This window comes from Varanus komodoensis, unplaced genomic scaffold (assembly GCF_004798865.1).
Source record: "Varanus komodoensis strain SLA01 unplaced genomic scaffold, ASM479886v1 scaffold9, whole genome shotgun sequence".
In the NCBI taxonomy this organism is placed as follows: Eukaryota; Metazoa; Chordata; class Lepidosauria; order Squamata; family Varanidae; genus Varanus; species Varanus komodoensis.
Window position 1 is genome coordinate 19,945,064 of NW_025336598.1, and position 19,677 is coordinate 19,964,740.

The window sequence follows — 19,677 nt, forward strand, 5'->3', positions numbered from 1 at the left end:
TTTTTAAATAAGACACATATTTGTGTGTGTATATATATATATAATATATATTTTAAATCTATTGCATGTATTTTTAAATATCGAATATAGTCTTCAAAATATATTGTTTCAAAACTTTCCCCTACCTGCTTAGGTTCACTTTTCAATATTTAGCTGATATATTATTAAAGGCACTACACAATAGAAATCTCTGGAGTGCAGAACTTACTAAAAATAACCTTCATACCACAAATACATTGAAAATAAAATTGCTAAATACCTACCAAGTATATAAACCTGTATAGAAGAATGGGCCTTTAAAAAAGCCATTTTAGAAATGTAGGAATACAGGCATATTAAACATTTTAAAAAGCCTACAAAGTTAGTAAAAACTTCATACGTATAAAAGATTTTGAACAAGATGATACATTTGATATAAACTTCACTTCCAGGTTTTATCATCGGTTTATCATCGGACATCCAAATATTTTCATTTGCAGCAGATTCTTTCTTCATAAATAGTATAATGTTCCTTCAATGTTCCATCCCCACCCCACCCTACCCATGAAGGCCAGCAGTCTCAATAGGTTTGGTAGACGTCATGGATCGGAAGTTGAATAGCTGCTGTTGGAAATGCTTGAGGAATATAGCCGGCATACCCTCCATAAGCTGCAGCAGCAGCATTTTTCTGTAGTGTGGCTATTGTTGCTGTGGCTGCAGCCGGGGCAGCAAATGGAATGTAACTTGCACCATAAATTCCTGCAGCTGGAATTCTCTGCACATTCGGAGCCATGGTGTACACAGGAGTTATTGGGCGTCCCTGGAAATAACAATTTTAGAAAGTCACACCCATGACAGATCTTTAAAAGGATATGCATAGCTTAAGCGTTCTTCATGCTTCAACATATATTAGAAGCCAGATGAAATAATCTTTCTGGGCATAGTGAAACTTTGTGTTTTTCTGTAAGAGTCTTTTCCAAGACTTTTCCCACCACTTTCCCAAAGTTTCTGCTTCCCGATTCTTTGTGGAATTAAGACTGGCTCCTTTACACCCGCTTTTTTCTGGGCCTTTTCTTTCTCTGCCTTTCTCTGTGTCCTATTATGCAACCATAAAGTGGTGCTGAAGTTCAGAGAAATTGCAAAAATTCCATTCATTTCCAAATAAAGCCACATTCCCCCAATCTAAAAAAAAAGTTTTGGAACAGCTAGGAAAAAAAAATATAGGAGAGGTCCTGGATGATGACAACATAGTGCAAAGCACTCACAAACTACCTTGAGTGAGGAGACATGAGGGCAAAATGAATGCCTCCTGTAGGGAAGGCTTTTGCTTTCATTAAATTATTGTCTTCCTATTTCCTCCCTGTCTCCCAATCCCAGTTTTGATAGTTATGTCTCTCAACATGTAGTTTCACAACCTGTAGAAAGATCAATTTATTTTACATTGCATGCTTTGTCCTTCATTTTAAAGGATACTTGAGCAGTGTGGACATGTACTTTGGAATGGCCACAGGCTATGGCAAGAGTAGGACAGTGAGAAGTATCATGAGTTCTTGAACTTCCAGCTGGACACTTTTATTTAGCGCCCTGAGCAATCTCCCAAGATGCAGACCTTGGACATAAAATGGGCAGAGGCCCAGATCACTTGCTTTTCATACACAAGGCACCTTGGTACTTTCACTTAGAAAGAGATAAGAGCCTCAGAAGAACTTAGCTACGAGACCAAGATCCCATACCAGAATAATGGACTACAGAAAACCCACAAGCAGGATATGAAAGATTTCAATCTTTGCAGAGTCTATAGAAAGAGCAGACTAAGACATTATGCCTACTGGCTGCAGGAAGAGACTTTCTAAGTTGCAACAAGAATACAGTTTAAAAAAAAAGGAACCAGTGGCTCAATCTCGTTTGTAACTGAAATCAAGCAAAAGATAATAGTGGAAAAACAGAAGTTCATGACCTTTTTAAATCTTACTTTTAAAAATCCTCCCTGAGTTTGTAAACATTTTAAAAATCACCCTGCCAGTGCATGCAGACATTGTTCTAATATTTATATTGCAGGAGAAAGAGCTACAGCTAGGACAGTTCACATGGCACAATGGCCTAGAGTGGGCTGATTTACTCTTGAGGAGCAAGCAATGCATGTCAGCAGGTACAGTGCACAAGCCTTGGCTCGGAGTTGCTGTAACTTACTGTGTCATGTAAGCCTGGGCAGTGGGTTGTTTAAAAGCTAAACAACCATTCATAATCCTAAAGCAGACCATGAGCTTGCACATTCATAATGGTGGGCAGAACAGATCTTATGGTTGAAATTAGTGAAAGTACGCAAGTTTCTCATATTGCCTGGAGAGTATAAGCTGAGCATATAAGCTACAATATTAGCTACATTCAAGGATCATCGCAGCAGTGAAGGCAGCCAGGGAAAAGAATTTAGGGTTTCTGACATGGATGAAAAAATGTTTTCCAGGTACGAGCTCTTCCCCCTGAGAAACAGACACAGAGGTAGATGTAGGTCTCTGAGGCCTTGTCTCCCTGTCTCAGTAGACCTGGTTCCCAGTAAGTTCAGAAAATGGAGACCTACTTTCTGATGCTAACATGGCTTAAGAAAGAAAAGTGCTCTCATACACAAACAGTGTAGTTCCAGGGAGGAGGATATATGCAGTTCCAAAAGCATATTTGGATAGTTCATACTTCAAGTAAAACAAAGTTGTATTTATGTTAGCTGATATAAGAAATGGCTCATAATGGGAACAATAGAGTGACTAGTCCAAGTTGCTCTAAATAATTTGCCCCCAAAACAACAACAAAAAAGCACACTGTCCACCACATGCACAAATCACTCTGTCTGTAAAGATCATTGTTCCTCTTCCCCTATGAATCACTTTTAAATTCCTTCTCTTTCTTCTCTCCTCCCCACTCACCAGGTCACTCCTCCTCATTTCCAGTTCTCCAGTCTCCCAGACTGACCTCTCCATAGCTGTGGTATACCACTCCCCTGCTATCCCCCACCCAGTCACTACTACTCTTCTGCACTGCCCTTGCTCGTCTCCCACACAGTTGCCTTTTTAATTTGGTTGGTTAGAAAGCAGCATAGTTCCACTGTCAAACTGTTACACCCCCTTCCTTTCTCTGCAGAATGCCAAGCCCAGAAACATTCTGGGCAAGGAAACACACTGGACATCAGAGCTCTGCTACCTGCCCAAGGTTTTGTATTGTAAATCAGAAAAATATTTTAAAATCAGGAGGGTTCAGGGTCTTGGCATGTGCTGCAGAAGATGTCTGCAGGCATCATGTTCCTGATGTTAAATTTAGTGCAATACACACAAGCTGCAGCATAACTGTTTCCAGTGAAACCCAGCAAGTTATTTGCAAAACCATATCTTGGAGAATCCATCAGTGAAGGTGTCCTGTTCTCTTAAGAAGAATGGTGTTCATTCAACAGCAACATGGCAAAAAAGCAAGCATTCTCTATACTGAAAGGGGGTACTTCTTAGCAAACAATTACCTGGAAAGGAGGAGGGGTGGAAACTGCAGGTATTACACCTGCTGCTGCCGCTGCCACTGCTGCTGCACTAGCTGGATCCTGCTGGACAGTAATGGGGCTGATGATATGCTCAACTGCATGGATTTTTCCATCTTCAATCATCTTTGCGGCCGGTGCTGCTTGAAACATGGAATACTGCGTACCAATAGTTGGGATAGCCACTAGAATAGACCATGACAGGGTATTATCAGGCTAAATTTACTATGAAATTGCATTTCTTCCAGTCTTTAGCCAACTACCATTTCCAGAAAGTTCCAAAATCATGTAAATTGGAGATGATTTTTTTTTGGAGACTTGGTTTCTTTCATCTCTTTACCATGTTACATTTTAAGAACAGGTACAGACACAGCAGTAACATTAAAGACTTATAACTTCTAAAACTTTTTCTGCCATTTTGTAAATGTTCTTTTCCTCCAGGATGTGAACACACGCATGCTGATTCTCTCACTGCATTTGTACTTGCCTTCTTGTATATGCATGACTCAGAGCACACCTATGCCTTCCAAGAGTATCCGTTTTCTTCAGCGGAAGTTGTGCTTTTGTGGGTAACCAACACACATACATGACATGAGTCTGGAAACCTGATCCTGTGACAATCTATTGCAAAACTAAAGAGAATGTAGCAATGGCAGCTCTAACTGCTGTGTGAACTGGTACTTCTCCCAGAAGTGAAACTCAAGCTAAATGTATCAGTTTGCTACCATTCTTTCTGAGAAACTAATTTCAGGAACTTTCCTGGATAATGTTTATTTATTCACCCTTGCCCGTTCCAATGCTTTACCCCATCCCAATAATTATACTGACCTGTGCCTGGTTTAATGGCAACTGGATTGACAGTAGACAATTCCAAATTGGGTACAAGCTCATATCCTTTTTCTTGTTGCTTTCCTTTCCCTTCATGATATCTGCTATAAATGCCACGACCTGCAGAATATCCCCCCAGGTATGAACCTCTTGGGCCAGGGGCTCTGTTGCCTGCTGCACCTCGTCCTCTGCCTCTAACACTGCCTGCTTGTAAAAAAACATACACACACAAAACGGATAAACTACACACAGAAGCAACAAAAGCATACATTGGAACTCTATGATACAATCCTTGAAAGATGAAGGGGGCAAAGGTTATCAAGATTCTTCTGCAATATTTGTTGCAGTGAGCATAAACTCATGTAGCAGGTTATCATGCTTATTACTGTTACATTTCAGGTTTGGTTCATATTTCTAGCCTAAGGAGCATTTTAATATTTAACCGTGATCTTGTATTATTTGGTGAAGAGATGGGCCAACTCTGGAAGCTCTTTCAAATACTGTCTTAGTTGTTGTCCTGTGCTGGTTTTGCAGAGAAAGCCAAACACCTATTTGGAGAGGAAAAAGCTTCTGGAAAGGACCAACTCAAAGGGGGTTGCATGAGGGGATTCAGTTAGTTTGGGCAGGCTATGGAGAGCAGTTGGGAGCCTGAGTTATGCAAGCAGGTGTGTTAACTGCACCTGTTCCTAGTTGCGTCCAGTCACAACATAGCAACATATCCCATCATATCCAAGTGATACCTTGTTTGGACACTCTCTATGCAGGGCTGCCTGTAGAAAATTCAGAACTTTTGCTTGTTCAGTCAGTAGCCAGACTGCTGACTGGGCTGCATATAGGAAGCACTCTATTGAAAGTGTATAACAGTTGCACTGGCTCCTGGTCTATTTCTGAGCACAACTGAATATACTGGTTATGACCTATAAAGCCCCAAATGGCAAATGACCACAAGAAGACTGAGCCTGAGGCTGCTTGGATGTTGAGATCTTCCAGACAGGCTCTTCTCTTTCATGCCAACAGATTCAATGGAGACTCAAGAAAGAGCCTTTTCGGTGGCTTGTCCCAGATTGCACCGAGGGAGGTGCATGGATAACATTCAAGTACAGATGCCTAGGCGGTGTTTTTAAAACAACTGCAAAAAACACTTCTGAAGTATCTGAAGTATCACACATACAAATAAGCAGATGGATACACAGGCACAATTTTTAAAAAGTAGCTGGAATGCTGAATCTCTTTTAAAAGGTTGTGAGCCTTAGTGGGGAGATGAATTGACAATATCACCTGTGCATATCTGTAACACACAGCGCTGGCTTCAGTGTCATTAAGCAGAAAACAGCCTAATGTTCCTCCAGTTCTACTCTGGAGAAAAGATATATCTGAACAAAACATTGGCCAGTGTACTTCCAAGGTGATTATGATTCCAAGATGGATGGCGGGAACGCAACCTGCATATTCTTACAGCCATACTCTGGCCTGAGATTCAGGGGCTATTTCTGCACAGTTCAAACTGATGCTTTCCTCAGGAACCTCAGCTATCTTGAATACTTGCACATAAGAATGTAAAACATCTTGTACATAAGATCTTTATTGTCATATATATCAAAAATAATATTGCAATGCTCCTTAGAAAATATTTAACACATACAGATTAAGACAACTGTATGTACATAAGTCCCTTTGACCTCTTTGGAAAAAAGGTGGGATATAAATATCCTAACAATCAATACTGCTATTTGTTGCTTGTGGGACAAGATGATGTTTACTGAACTCAAATTTATGTCCTACTTTTCTGTTAAATCAAAGGGATTAATAATAAAATACAAAAATGGCAAACATCATTGAAACCTTAAAAATTAAAATACAACCAATAGAATACAATTAAAAATAACAATACATATTAGTCACACTTTTAAGAGAGGAGGGAAAATGAGACAATTTCCTGTCTACCTCTATTTCTCAAAGCTGCCAGGCCTAAATCCAAGTAATTTATAAGGGCAGGAGAAGAGAAAAGATTTCTAGAGAGTGTGAAAACTGTGTTTTTCCTTTCCCTGAAGTCTTTTTACCTTATGGCACAGATTCCACCACCCACAGATTCCATCTAATTTCCACACCCAGGTAACAGAGACTGTTAGGGGCTCAAGCCAGCCATGTTCAATGTTTTGTGGGCCTTGGAGGCTTCCAAGTAGGGTGTTTAAATGGCCTGTTTTACAGAGAACAGTGACCCTTTGAAGGCACCCCCTAAATAGGTCTGTCCAGTATGGGAAAGCAGGGAAGGGCCTTGAAGTTGCCCATCCATGTAGCACCCGAGTTGCTTAGCCAACTGAGCAGGCACTGAGGTTACCTGGCAAGTTTTTTCCAATATGGAAAGATGTATTGTGTGTCATTTAAATTACAGAAGTAACTGCTATGTGTGCATCTATACATAGGAATTACCATATACAAGTTTTATGCAAATATGGATCCTCTTTTCCCCTCATTTTGGGTAATACAGCTGCACCAGAGAAATCACCAAAGCATTCAGAAGCCTCTACTGTGCAGTTGGGGGCCCTTTTTGCTTTCTGACTGATTGTCATTTAATGACACTAATCCACTAGTAAGAGTGGGGCTAACAAAGATATATAAAACATTTTTATACCGGCTGTGTCTTTTTACAAAAGTCAGAGGTCACAGTTGAGAAGCAGGATATAGATTTCAACAAGCCAAAAAGAAAAAAGAAAAATTTATGTAAAAAGGTACATTAAAACTATCGGCATCACCTTACAGCTAATTAAGACAAATTTGTATCAGCTGTAATTACAAATGAAGCACAACATGCCAAAAGCTGTATACTAACCTTTCACAAAATATTCTCGATTTGGACCAATCAGAGCATTGTAGGGATATCCGTAGTAGGTCAGAGTGTACGGATCGCAAGAGTAAACATAGTTGGGTTGCTGAGTAACCTCTGTTGCTGCTCCCCCTCCTTTTGCTGCTTTCTGGTAACGGGTGTACTGCTCTTTGTCTACTGGTTTGGCTAAGGTAACTTCCAAGCAGGACCCTTCCAGTTCAGTGCCGTTGAGGTTATTCATGGCATGAACGGCATCCTCCCGGCTTGTGAAGTGCACAAAAGCATAATCTCGTATTTTTTTCACACGTTCCACACAGCCGGGGTTAAACTGGCCAAACACTTTTTTAATTGTATCCTCTGTGGTTTCAATCATTAAATTCCGTACATACAGGATCTTTACGGTCTCCATGACATCTTCATCAACATCTATTTCTGGCTCTGCCCAGTCAACAGCAATCTGGTGCCCCCAAAGTTGGATTCTCCCAGGCATCAATTTCCTCCTTGCCATAGCAGCTGCTCTGTGACTTTCATACTCCACGAAGGCAAATCCTCTGTTTTTCATCTTATCTGCTGCACTGGCATACACAATGACATCTAACACACCTTCGGTCACTTTGGAGATCTCTTCTAAAATTTCTTCTCTCTTTTTCATCTTAGGGATTCCTCCAATGAATAATCTACAGTTATCCACACTGCAGCACACCCCTAACAGCCGACCAGGACGGATTTCATAGTTATTCAGTTCTTTGACGGCACGTTTGGCTTCATATTTTTGAGTATACATTACAAAGGCGTAACCACGGTTTTTTCCATCAAAGTCCATCATCAGGCGCATTTCATAGATCCGCCCTGCAGATTCAAACACAGGGACCAGCTCATCTTCATAGACATCACGTGGAATTTTACCCACAAAAACTTCACATCCACGAGGAGGATGCATTCCTTCCCAGCCTGGTGGTGGTCCACCGTACTTGCGCTGCCCATTCTCTTGAACCATAGTATATCCGGTGCGCTCGATTAGTTGCAACAGTGCAGCCTCATTGGGTGCACCAGCTACACCTTCAGGGACTTTATTTGTCTGCAGAGTGGAAGAATCGTTACTCATCCTAGCAGCAGAATCTTCAGCTGTCATTATGTCCTAATCATTCAACGTGTTGGGATACCTGAACAAAGGTAATGGAAGATTATATTAGATGCTATTAACACTATATAGGAACCTTTCTATGAAAAGAAGTCTGCTGGTTCACATTTTTAGATGACGGCATGCTTACTTTGCAAACATGGAAAAACGTAAGATTCTGGTATTACTCTTCCTTTCACAAACTGCCTGATTTCTGTCAGAAGGCTCACACTTTTCCATGTGAAGCAACCACTCTTCTTATTGCTATTAAAAATTTATTTCTTTATACATCAAATTATAAAATATAGAAAGTACCTATTGTTTTTATGAGTATCTTCCCTGTTTAATTGCAAGGCTACTAGGCTGTTGATCTTTTTAGAATATAAGTTTACTGAAAGAGTATCTGCCTAAAACTTTAGAAAAATATATTCAGAGTTCTGATATACTAAGTATGTTGGTATACTGCCTCAGATGTTTAACAGATGTTGGTCATAGCACGTATTATATTGTCATGATCATTACTATACAGCAAACAAAGATCTGTTAGCTATATAGCAAACACTGCAGTGTTATACAGAAATAACAGATCATAATAAAATAAACAATGGAATTATTGCATTACAAAGCTGCACATGCAGTATTATTAAAAAAGCTATTGCTTACACAAGTAGCCTATTTTTCCCCATTATTATTATTATTGTAGTAGTAGCAGTTGTAGTTATACATATTATTGCCTGCAGGTTGCCCTCGGAATAACCTAACACAGGAAGAACTGCTCTGCTGTATCAGATCAAACATTCATCCAGTTGTACAAGTTACATAATCTATGAGTTGTCACTATTTCTTTTTCTAACAATTCTTATTATTAGAAAGAGATCATTATTACATTACATTTATACACTGCTTTTATTCCTTTTGATAGGTACCCAAAAGTGAAGTGATTTCCATACTCCATTTTATCTTCACAAGAACAACCCTGTGAGGTAGGCAGGGTTGAGAGTGAATAATTGCCTCAAAGTCATCCAGTGAGCTTCAGGGCCATGGGGGAACTTGAAACCGGATCTCCCAGGTAGATCATCCTAATCACCACACCACACTAGCTCTCAGAAAAATGGACACTAATTAATGTAATGCAGAGCTTAGTATACTTCTGATTTTGGCTGCTTCCACTTATTGTGCACAGTCCATTTGCCTTCTAACTAGTCATTTTGAAGCAGGAATGCTATAGCTTTTAAGCAGCCAAATAACAAATGGCATTATATCGATGTCTTCACAGTTAATTCATTCTTGAACTGAAACATGACAGTAAGGCCAAGCTGGCTTCCTTAGTAAATATGCATTGATCAGGCAGAAAATTCACAGATTTTTATTTAAAATAAACAGGTACAGTAAAGGACTCTGCGGTGGCAAATAAATTAAGCCTCGGTCTAGATGAGGAGGTGGTACTGTTGGTGGGTGGCACTCCTGCTCAGATGAGTAGCATTCTCCTAAAGTAGTTAAGATTACTTGTAGGCTTCCTAATGCTTTGCCTGCCAACTCTCATGATCCCCCATTGTTGGCTATGTTGGCGAGGGCTGATGGAATATATTGGACAAAACACCGGAAGGACCACAAGTTGGCCACTCTTGCCCTAAAGGATGCAACTTGCAGAGTGGGGCTGATTGCCAAACCAGTGGCATCATTACAGGCTCAGGTGACCTTCATAGCTGAAAGAGCCCTTGATCACTTCCAGACGATACTCCAGATGAGACATACTTGGAAGACAATAACTTGGCCACATTTACAAATGCTCTGTTACAACCTCCCAACTTTGAATCCAAATGGAAATTTATTTGATCCCAAATAGAACTAGAAACTGCAGCTTATTCAAAATAATTGGGACTGGATGTTTCTCCAATGTTTTATCAGCTGCATTTGCTCCAGGTCTATTTCTGCAACAATTCAAAGAGCAGGATTTAATACAATATTTTAGTCATTGTTCTATGAACTGCTCAGGCAACATATGTTAACAGGCATTATGTACAATCTGGTCAAAACAAACAACATGAAATCTCTCAGCACTCTACTTCCACTGTTATGTAAGGAAATTAGCATATGTGCTACAATTAGCATTACAAGCTTGCAATATTGTTACTCCAGTTTTTTGCTGCACTGGCAAAGCAGACAACAGGATAGCATAAGTATAGCAGAACTTTGTCCAACACATTTCAGAGAGCCAGTTTTGGAGTATATAAAAGCTTGTACAAATAAACAAATAATTTTTTTCCACCCAAAAGGAGAGTCATTTGCCCATGCACTCTCTATGGATAAACCTATATAACTCAGGATGCCACAAGCAAGGAGCCAATGCACCATGAAAGGTCACTTGAAAAAAGACATAGCCCTACATATATTATGCCAGAAAATATGATTTGACACTGAACATGCTCCATAAAAGAAAGTAGATATGCTTTTGTTCATTTGCCATTTAAATGAGAACCCAGATAAATACTTAGTTAATGTAACTAGAGAATAAAATTCTTATTATAAAATAAGATAAAACAGTAAAGTAACCAGTATGAAACTTGAAAAGATTATCAGAATGCATGATTTGGGAATGTGGGAAAAGAAAAGGGATTAAAAGTCTAATACGTCAACACGAAAAATTAGAGTCCCAGGACAAACCCTATTAGACTGTTATTTTCTCAAGGTCATTTAGATCAGGGTAATTTTGATATTAAAACCTGAAACATATTTCACATGTAACAGTCACAGACATCTTGGCTACAAGCTTGCAGACCACCCGCTTTATTCCTCTGCTGTAGTGAAATGTTCTGATATACTCAGAAACACAATGGAGCATTTATTTATGACCTCTTTTTTAAAGGTAAACATTACTTCTCCACATTACCTATGACACTGAATATCAGGTAACCTTTTGAAAAATGCAACTAACATTGAAGGACAGTGGGGAAAATCAGAGTTTCATAAAGAAGAAAGAACTGCTAATGCCTACACTGATCATAATACACTATTTTTACTGGTATCTGAAAAATATGAACTATATGATAAATACAGCATAGATGTGCTTTCTTCAGGCTTTTTGGGCAGACTTTTCCAAAAGACTCCCACATTTCCCCAAATCCCCTAAAGTTTTGCATAGGACCGTATTAAGTGGACAGATAAAATTCATTTTATCCAATTGCATTTAAAACTTTCAAAAAAAGGTTTGACAAATACAAAAGTGATGCTGGCATAGCATTCTTTGATATGCAGGCATAGTTGTTGCTCTCTTCAAGCTGTGACTGAACTCTCACACTAACCCACTTCACAAGTTATGGCAGCAAATCAAGGATAATTTCAGGACTGGCACAAGACCTTCAACCACCTTAGTTCCTACTCTTATTGCAGCCTCTGCCTCAGCCAGCATCCCCCTCTTCCTGTGGCCACCATCTTCCTATTGCAGTGGTGGTGAACCTATGGCACGCATGCCACAGCGGGCACGCAGAGCCCTCTCTGTTGGCACGCGAGCCACGTCGCCCAAGCATCACCCCAGCAGCCGCGCATCGGATAACAGCGCACATAGGGGCCATGGGCATGTGCTTGGAATTAGTAGTAGCACCAGGCGATGACATCATGAGCTGCGATTCATTAGCTGCAACTCGGCCGAGCTTCCGCATGGCTGGGCAGTATGCTGCCAAGGATATATATTTTTTCCTTGGACTGGCTGTGAGTTGTTTTTTCTAAACTAAGACCTCAGTTTTCAGATTTTATTGCAGTGTTGGCACTTTGTGATAAATAAGTGGGTTTTGGGTTGCAGTTTGGCAACTCGGTCTCTAAAAAGTTCACCATCACTGTCCTATTGCATCAAGCCCATGGTCACTCACTTCTATTTCTCCTTATCACTATCCTGTTGGAGAGCCACCCTGGCTACCTTTGAGAAGTAGTTAGTGAAGCAACCCTGGCAACCCTCCTGATTCCTACTTTTCTAACAAAATCTTGGAGACCTGGGCATTGAGTAGGAGGTGGTTTGAACCACAGTCCAGGCAGTGTTGGAGATCAGTTGGCTCAGGTCACTCATGCACTGGGGCAGCCCAATCGATTGCTCAAGACCCCTTGTTCACTGCTCCAGAGTGCTGATGACACTTTCTTGCAGCTTCTATTCTCAGAGTAAAACATGGATGGACGCATCTGCTTCAGTCTTGAACTGAAACATGACAGTAAGACAGTAAGCTGTGCTAGAGAATGTTTCCTAGCAGATGCTGTGGCTGCAAGGAAGTGGCCAGTGGGATCCTCTGGAATGGCATCCCATAGCCTAGGTCTCACAATGAAAAGTCCTCAGAGTGGGTCACAGGGGAGCAGGGGTTGTGGCCCTTCCAGCAACAGGGCATGCAGCCTTCCTAACAGCAGGTGAAGGTATACGACACACAACTCTTCTGGAGTTCCATCTGAAGCTTCATCCCTCCCACTGCATGTTGCAGCCAGCCTGGCTTGCTTAATTCATGATTTGCTGGGTTGCATGTGGAATGAGAGCTGCTTCCACGTTGCATAAAGAACCTCCATGACATGCTGCCTGTCATGAAAGACCAAACCCTAAATTAACCTAAGAACAACTTGTAGGTTAATTTTGCATTGTTCGGCCCACAAATTATCCAGAATGGCCAGATTTACACATCATGCAACTTTCACTGATCAGCCTGACTGAAGGCTGTTTATGCAAAACAGAAATAGTTCACCCTCAGCACACAACCATGGCTTACAAACTGGGTCATGGCATGCATCAGGGGCAATTTCTAATGCAAAGCCTACAGGTCATTTCACCCACTGAAAGACAACAATCCAAGTTTGCTACCAGCTGTCCCATCAACAGCCAATAACTAGCTCTATGACATATCCCTGGATGATACAGATTTTCAAATGCTCTTAATTTGGGGGGCACATACACTTTGTAAAGAAAACCCGAAGAATTGACAGTGGAAAAAATAATCAGTGCCCTCCTAGTAAGCAAGTAATACCTTTTAAAACTGACACCAGGAGTTTCTCTATGGAGTGCATTTATTGTGCACTCCAGATTTCTCACTCATGAAAGTTTGCAACCACTTCATACATCATTTTCACCCTCCAGGACCTTTCCCATATTTTCCAAGTATTCCATGCTTTTTTAGAGCAAGCAAGGAGTGAGCTATTATCTGAATTGCACTAAAACAAACTTGTATATTTTCAGCCATTGTTCAGTGTCACTTTGTGGTTGTGTCATGGAAGCCAGAGAAAGGGAAAAATGCATGTGTAAAGTAGTTGATCTTAATCCTGCAAAGAACCCAGGAGTGGGAGTGGAAGCCTCAGTAAAGCAGTGAAAAGCCTCATATAAAAGGGAAAAGACTTCTCCCAAACCTTGTTGTAACCCAAACCAATTCTCCCAAACCCAAACCAATTCTGTTTGGCAGGCAGAACAGAATTGTTTGCAAGATTGGATCGGCAGTGTGCCAAATCCAAAATGGGACATTACCTACAGAAATAAGTGGTGAAAGGATATTCTCCGTCTGAATGTTATTATTGAATAGCTGCATTTATTTTATTTTGATAGCTTACACAGTCTTTCAGCTAATGTTAGTCTTTAGCTAATGTTAACATCCAGTCAGCTTTAAAAAAGCTACAGCCATGTGCTACCGCAGTTACTGTGAAAGTTATGTACCACAATAAGTGACTGGTTCTGGTTGTCTCAGTGTGAAGCTAGGACAGTACAGCTGTTTAGACAACAGTTTGCTTTGCTTTACTGTTGCTGTTTTGTCTGGGTGTATTTAAAGAGCAGAACAGAATCAAGTAGAAAGGAAGCATGAATTTATATGCGAAGAACTGAGAGGTTGTATCCACAGGTGATAAGCTGTGGCATTTTTGCACCTAAAGTAAAATATGCCAATATGACATCACCATGCTTTGTACGAGCTTTGATTGTGCGGATCATAAGAAGGTATGGATGGTTCTAAAAGAAATGGCCATGCCTCCATGCTTGCTTTTCCTGATGCGCAACCTGTTTGATGGACAAGCTGCTACTGTTAGGACAGAATATGGAGAAAAAGAATGATTTCCCACAAGCAAAGTTATTAAGTGAGAGTGTATTTTATCTCCCTAACTGCTCAATCTGTATGTAGAACATTTAAGAAGGAAAAAAGAGTTTAAATCATCAGAAGATAAATCAATAGTTCAAGCTATGCAGATGATACTATATTATTGGCAGAAAGCAGCAATGAATGGACACAACTGCTGTTGAAAGTGAAAGAATGAATTGCAAATGCAGGACTACAACCGAATGTCAAGGAAATGAAAATCATTATGCCAATAATGAAGAAAATTGGAAGAGTAAAATGTTTTGCATGCATTGGCTCAAGCATCAATTCAAATGGAGGCTGAAGCCAAGGAATGTGAAGGAGACTGAGACTTGGAAGAGTAGCATTGAAAGACTAGAAAAGATCATAAACTGCAAGCATGTTTCCCTGGAGACCAAGGCCACGCTCACTCAAGCTACTGTACTGTATCACTATGTTTGGATATGAAAGCTGGACAGTGAAGAAAGCTGACAGGAAGAAAATGGACACATTCAAAATTCTTAAAACAGTTAGAAGAAAACTTTGTGAATAACCTGGACTGATAGAAAGGCAAGCAAGTAGGGTCCTAGATAACCGAGCCAGAAAGAAATGTAAGAAAGAAATGACAAAACTGTAGCTGTCATACTTTGGGCACATCATGAGAAGGCAAGACTCACTGGAAAAGACAATCATGCTAGAGAAAGAGGAAAACCAAGCATGAGACTGATTGCATTTATAAACAAAGCCACAGACTAGAGTTTGTAAGAGACTGTGACAGCAGGGCTGTCAAGGACAGGACATTTTGGAGGGTTTCATTCATAGGGTCATCATAAGTCAGAGGAGATTTAACAGCATGTAACAATACCCTTCTCTCTAGTTTACCATCCATTTTGTCTTTAACAGAGGGAAATGGGAGGCAAAGGAATAGCAGTGTCCAGGAACATTCTCCCTCAAACATATTGCTTCATAATAAAGACAGCCTTACAATTCTATGCATTTAAAATCATTTTGGTGATGTGTTAATTTAAGAAAAATTACCCCCCCCAACTGTCACACAGTAAACACTAGCAACAACAACAGGCCCTAGTCAGCCATGAAGAACTGAGTAACTTTGGGCCATTCACCAACCACCTAGCAGAACTGTTGTGAGGGTAAAATGGAGAGAGGAAGGATCATGTACGTCACTTTGGGCTCCTTGAAGGAAAGGAATGGTATAAATGCAACAAATAAATAAGTTATCCCAAACAGGGAAAGCAGAAAGTATAACAATCTATGATTCACTTGATCTCAAAGGCTACTCAGAAGATCCAAGATTTATATAGGTACTCAAAACTATGCAAATTGAACAGACCTGCATTGAAAGAGTATTCAAGAAGATTGGTGCCATCAGGTTCTGCTCCTGATGGATATCTACCAAATGACATCCTATTATTTTTTAATGCACAGGATTCCAGTGTGGTATGGTGGTTATTGTTGCACTGGGATTTTGGAGAAAACTGGGACCAAGTCCCCAATCATCTAGGAAGCACGCTGGATGACTCTGGGCCAGTCAATCACAGCCTAACCTACCTCACAGGGTTGTTGTGAGAATAAAATGGAAATAGGAAAACCTTGTAAGCCCCCCGTTGGGTTCCTTGTAAGAGGAAGAAATGTGACGTATAAATGTATTATAAAAATAATAATAAATGCATACACAGTCTCTAATTCTAAAGTTTCAGAATATAAAATTACATTGTTGATGCAGTTCTAAGAGAAGCGAATCTTGATGATGGGACCTACCCATTTAGAATTGTAGATTCACAGTGCAAACTTACATTTATTTAAAAGTAAATGCAACTATGATCCATAGGCTTACTCCCAGGTAAGTAAGAGTAGGATTACACTGCTAGTCAAAACTTTTTCTAAGATCCTAATCCTGTTGGTGACACAGAGAAGCAGGAAAATATTGTTAACATGTTATAATTTCTTAAAAGAAAAGGAGCTAAAAAGAACAGCAGATGTATCATTTTCATGGTTCTTATCAAGTGGACTCTAGTCCATGAAACCTGATGCCATAATGAAGAGGTTAATCTTTAAAGTACTACAAAAATGTCAGAACTTGAAATTCTATGCATGCTGATTCTGTACATAAAAATAAGGAAGTAGGATGCAAAGCAATGTTTAAAACAGCTGCTTGATTTTCAGGGCAAGCAAATTTTCTACATACAGTAATAATACATAACTTACCATTAAAATAGGGCTTCTACCCCTGAACACATGGAAGGCAACCTAAGGCAGGCCATCCTAAAGCAACTTGGACCAGCACTGTGGTCCAGGAATAGATTGAATGCAACAGAATATTCTCCAGATCAGTAGGGATCAGCATGTGCACTATGCTGGGCACTAGCTATAACTGGTCATGCAAGCTCTAGGCAAGCTGAAGTTTCCAAATATTTTTCAGTGATTGTCCCATGTACAGCACATTACAGTAGTCCAAACAGGAAGTTACTGGGACATTATTGTGTCAATGGCTCTTTCTTCCTAACAAAGGATCATCCAAAAGTCTGGGTTCTCAGAACAAACAAGGTTCAAGAGTGTCCAGTAAAAGCTGATATCCTGTTATGTAGAGATTTCTTTTACTGTTATGATTTTTAAAAAGAATTCCAAAGAGGGATTGCTTTGCATTTAAATACATCATATACACATTGATTAACCCAGTCCACTTGCTTAAAAAACTTGTACATTTTTATACCTACAATAACTTTTTCCATGTTTATTCTTGCGTAGCTCCTTCTCACTGTGTTGAATTATCAAGCGAACATTTGCAAAATCACAATAGCTTGGGAATAAAGCAGTCCTGCAATCCCAACTTTAGTCAGATTTAATTTAGTAAACCAGTGTGGGTGAGACTTGTCATATAGTGCAATAGCTTTTGTTGTGGATCAGATAATTTAAACATTGTCTTATGTTAGATGATTAACAGCAATTTGAAATTAAGATATTTGGCTGATGTATACTTCAGTCCTGAACTATTAACTCAGATATATTTAACACTCTGCTTTGAATGATATTTTTTGCTAAGCATAGTTAGAATTGAAATGTTAACATGTCAGAGCAATTCTCTCTCTCTCTCTTGCACGCATGTGCGCGCGCACGCACGCAGAGAGAGAGAGAGAGAGAATCATTCCATTCTTCATCCCTCTTTCACAGCCTGGACTCTTTTGTAATATACACCTTGCACCCATGACTTAGGTATCTTTAGTTACTCATTAAACTCTGGTGCCAATGGCCAACCTGTGCATAACATGCTTTTAACTGTCTGACATTGGCTCTGTGCAGAAGGGGAGGGTGGGTGGATTCGGCAAGGGATAGCAATCACTGCAGCTGTGAACATTTCCTTGTATCTGCAGAACTTGAGCGGCAAAATGCAGCAATTTGTGCCTGATCTCTGATCTGTGAAGTCTGTACAAACCTTTGAACCTCTGGCTGAAACTGAGAAATACAGTTACTAGTCCTGCTGAGCCAGTGCCAGATTAGATTACCTCTGCCCGGTGTTAATATACATTTTGTAAAAATGTTTAACTAGGACAGGGGGCCTTGAAGGGCATGCATGTATTTAAAGTGGGGTGGGGGATGGGGAATCAGTACAAATTATACCCAGTTCAAAGTTTAATTTTAGTTAAAGATTCATCAGATATTTTACGGTTAATGTTCCAACATTCTGAAAGGAGTGGAATGAGAAACAAACTCATTCAATGTTGCAGTGCCAAACCCTTCAGAGGTCTGATGGTAGTCTCGAAAAATCAATATAGCTTTGTATTATAGAAGGACACAAATGTGCTTTAAATGTGTAGGCAAATCCAAACAAGTCTTTATCTTATCCATTCTTATAATGCAAGTCTAAGTGTACTGGTTCCAGAATACTTTTCCTAATTCATCTGCCCCAAAACCTGGAATTCCTCTCTTTCTATGCTCATTCTAAAGATTTAAAAGCCTCTGTAAGCACAAGGCCATAAATGACAACTGCGAAAAGTAAAGCAGCCATTTTGCGAACCCAGTTCATACTAGGGCAACCTCTGTATAAAGTGGACGTAAGCAGTCTCTTTTGTGCACCCTCAACACATCCCTGCATAATGTAAGGATGCAGCGTTATAGTCTAGCAGTGCATAAGAAAATATTTTCAATACGTTCTCTAAATGTACTAAGAATAAGGTTCAATAAACAGAAAGTCTTTTCCACTGATTTAACAAAGCATGACCCCATTATATTTGTTCATTGTCACAAGAAACTTTTCCTTATATGACATTTCCAATGCATTACCATTACCTTAAAGCCCTTAAAAAGTCATGCATAGCTGAAAGTAACACACAAGAACAGTACCCCAAATTATCGATATGTACACAAAATGATTTGAAATAGTCCATATCCCCTTTAGACAAAGCATGAAATATATACTGAATAATAATGATATGAATAAACATATCAAGGCATTCTGCTTATTTCACATAATACAATAACACTTCTTTGTATAAAGGAATTGCAATTAGTTATTTTCATTGAACTAAAAAATCCCCAATCTAAAGCTTCATTGTTCAGATCCCAATGCCAAATTCATCATATCAGCCTGAAGAATGAACTTCTCCACAAGACTGGTAGAGTCAGATCCAAGAAAAATACAAAAGGAAAATTAATCTCATTTTGCTTGGTTGATTTAAAAGAATGGCAACTCACCCTCTGAGTGCTCTTAAAAGTACAACACATTTTATGTCAGATTTTTGCAATTATAGAACCTGCATGCATCGCTTGAAATGAAATGCCTTTAAGACATTCCCTACATTGTAGTCAAACCTTATGCTTAGAATTATTTCTTTTGTTGTTCATATTTAACTCTAGAGAACAGTGAGGTGCAACTATTTAATCCTGGCTATTAATGCAAGATATCCCACATTAAAAAGCTTTCCCGCTTACCTTTCTAGCCCCTGCAATCTCAACAGGTAAGTTCTTGCACCTTTGATTGAATAACCTTTCCTCCTAGTCATGAGGTCTATGTAACTCTGTTATACAGTACACATATTACTTTATTGGTCAATGAGCTTCGTCTATTTAAATTCCATTGCACTAATTTGTTAAGGGCACCTCGAAGGACTCTGACTGGGTGGGACAGCAAAGAATGATGTTGGTGCAAAACATTTTCTCCAGCAGTTCGAGAAATTAATTGAAAACTCTATCTGTAACTAATGGATTTTTATGAGGCCAATTTGAAGCTTAAGAGAAAGAATGGGAGACACACAGTTTGACATTTTCCACAGGGAGTAGGAATTAAGAGAGAGAGAGAGAGAGAGAGAGAGAGAGAGAGAGAGAGAGAGAG

At 39.7% G+C, this 19,677-nt stretch overlaps 1 protein-coding gene across 3 annotated transcripts in view; it reads right to left on the reverse strand.

Moving 5' to 3' along the window:
* Positions 1-555: 555 nt before the first annotated feature.
* Positions 556-19,677, reverse strand: part of RBM47 (RNA binding motif protein 47) — a 78,235-nt gene continuing 59,113 nt past the window's right edge. For 2 of the 3 annotated variants that reach the window (XM_044418423.1, XM_044418422.1), the window contains exons 2-5: positions 7,155-8,311; positions 4,325-4,531; positions 3,482-3,681; positions 556-799 (exon numbers count right to left, since the gene is read on the reverse strand). In XM_044418423.1, coding sequence (XP_044274358.1) covers positions 560-799; positions 3,482-3,681; positions 4,325-4,531; positions 7,155-8,280 — 1,773 coding nt within the window. In that variant the 5' untranslated portion in view covers positions 8,281-8,311 and the 3' untranslated portion in view covers positions 556-559. The remainder of the gene's footprint in view (positions 800-3,481; positions 3,682-4,324; positions 4,532-7,154; positions 8,312-19,677) is intronic. The other variant, XM_044418424.1, reaches the window with a different exon arrangement.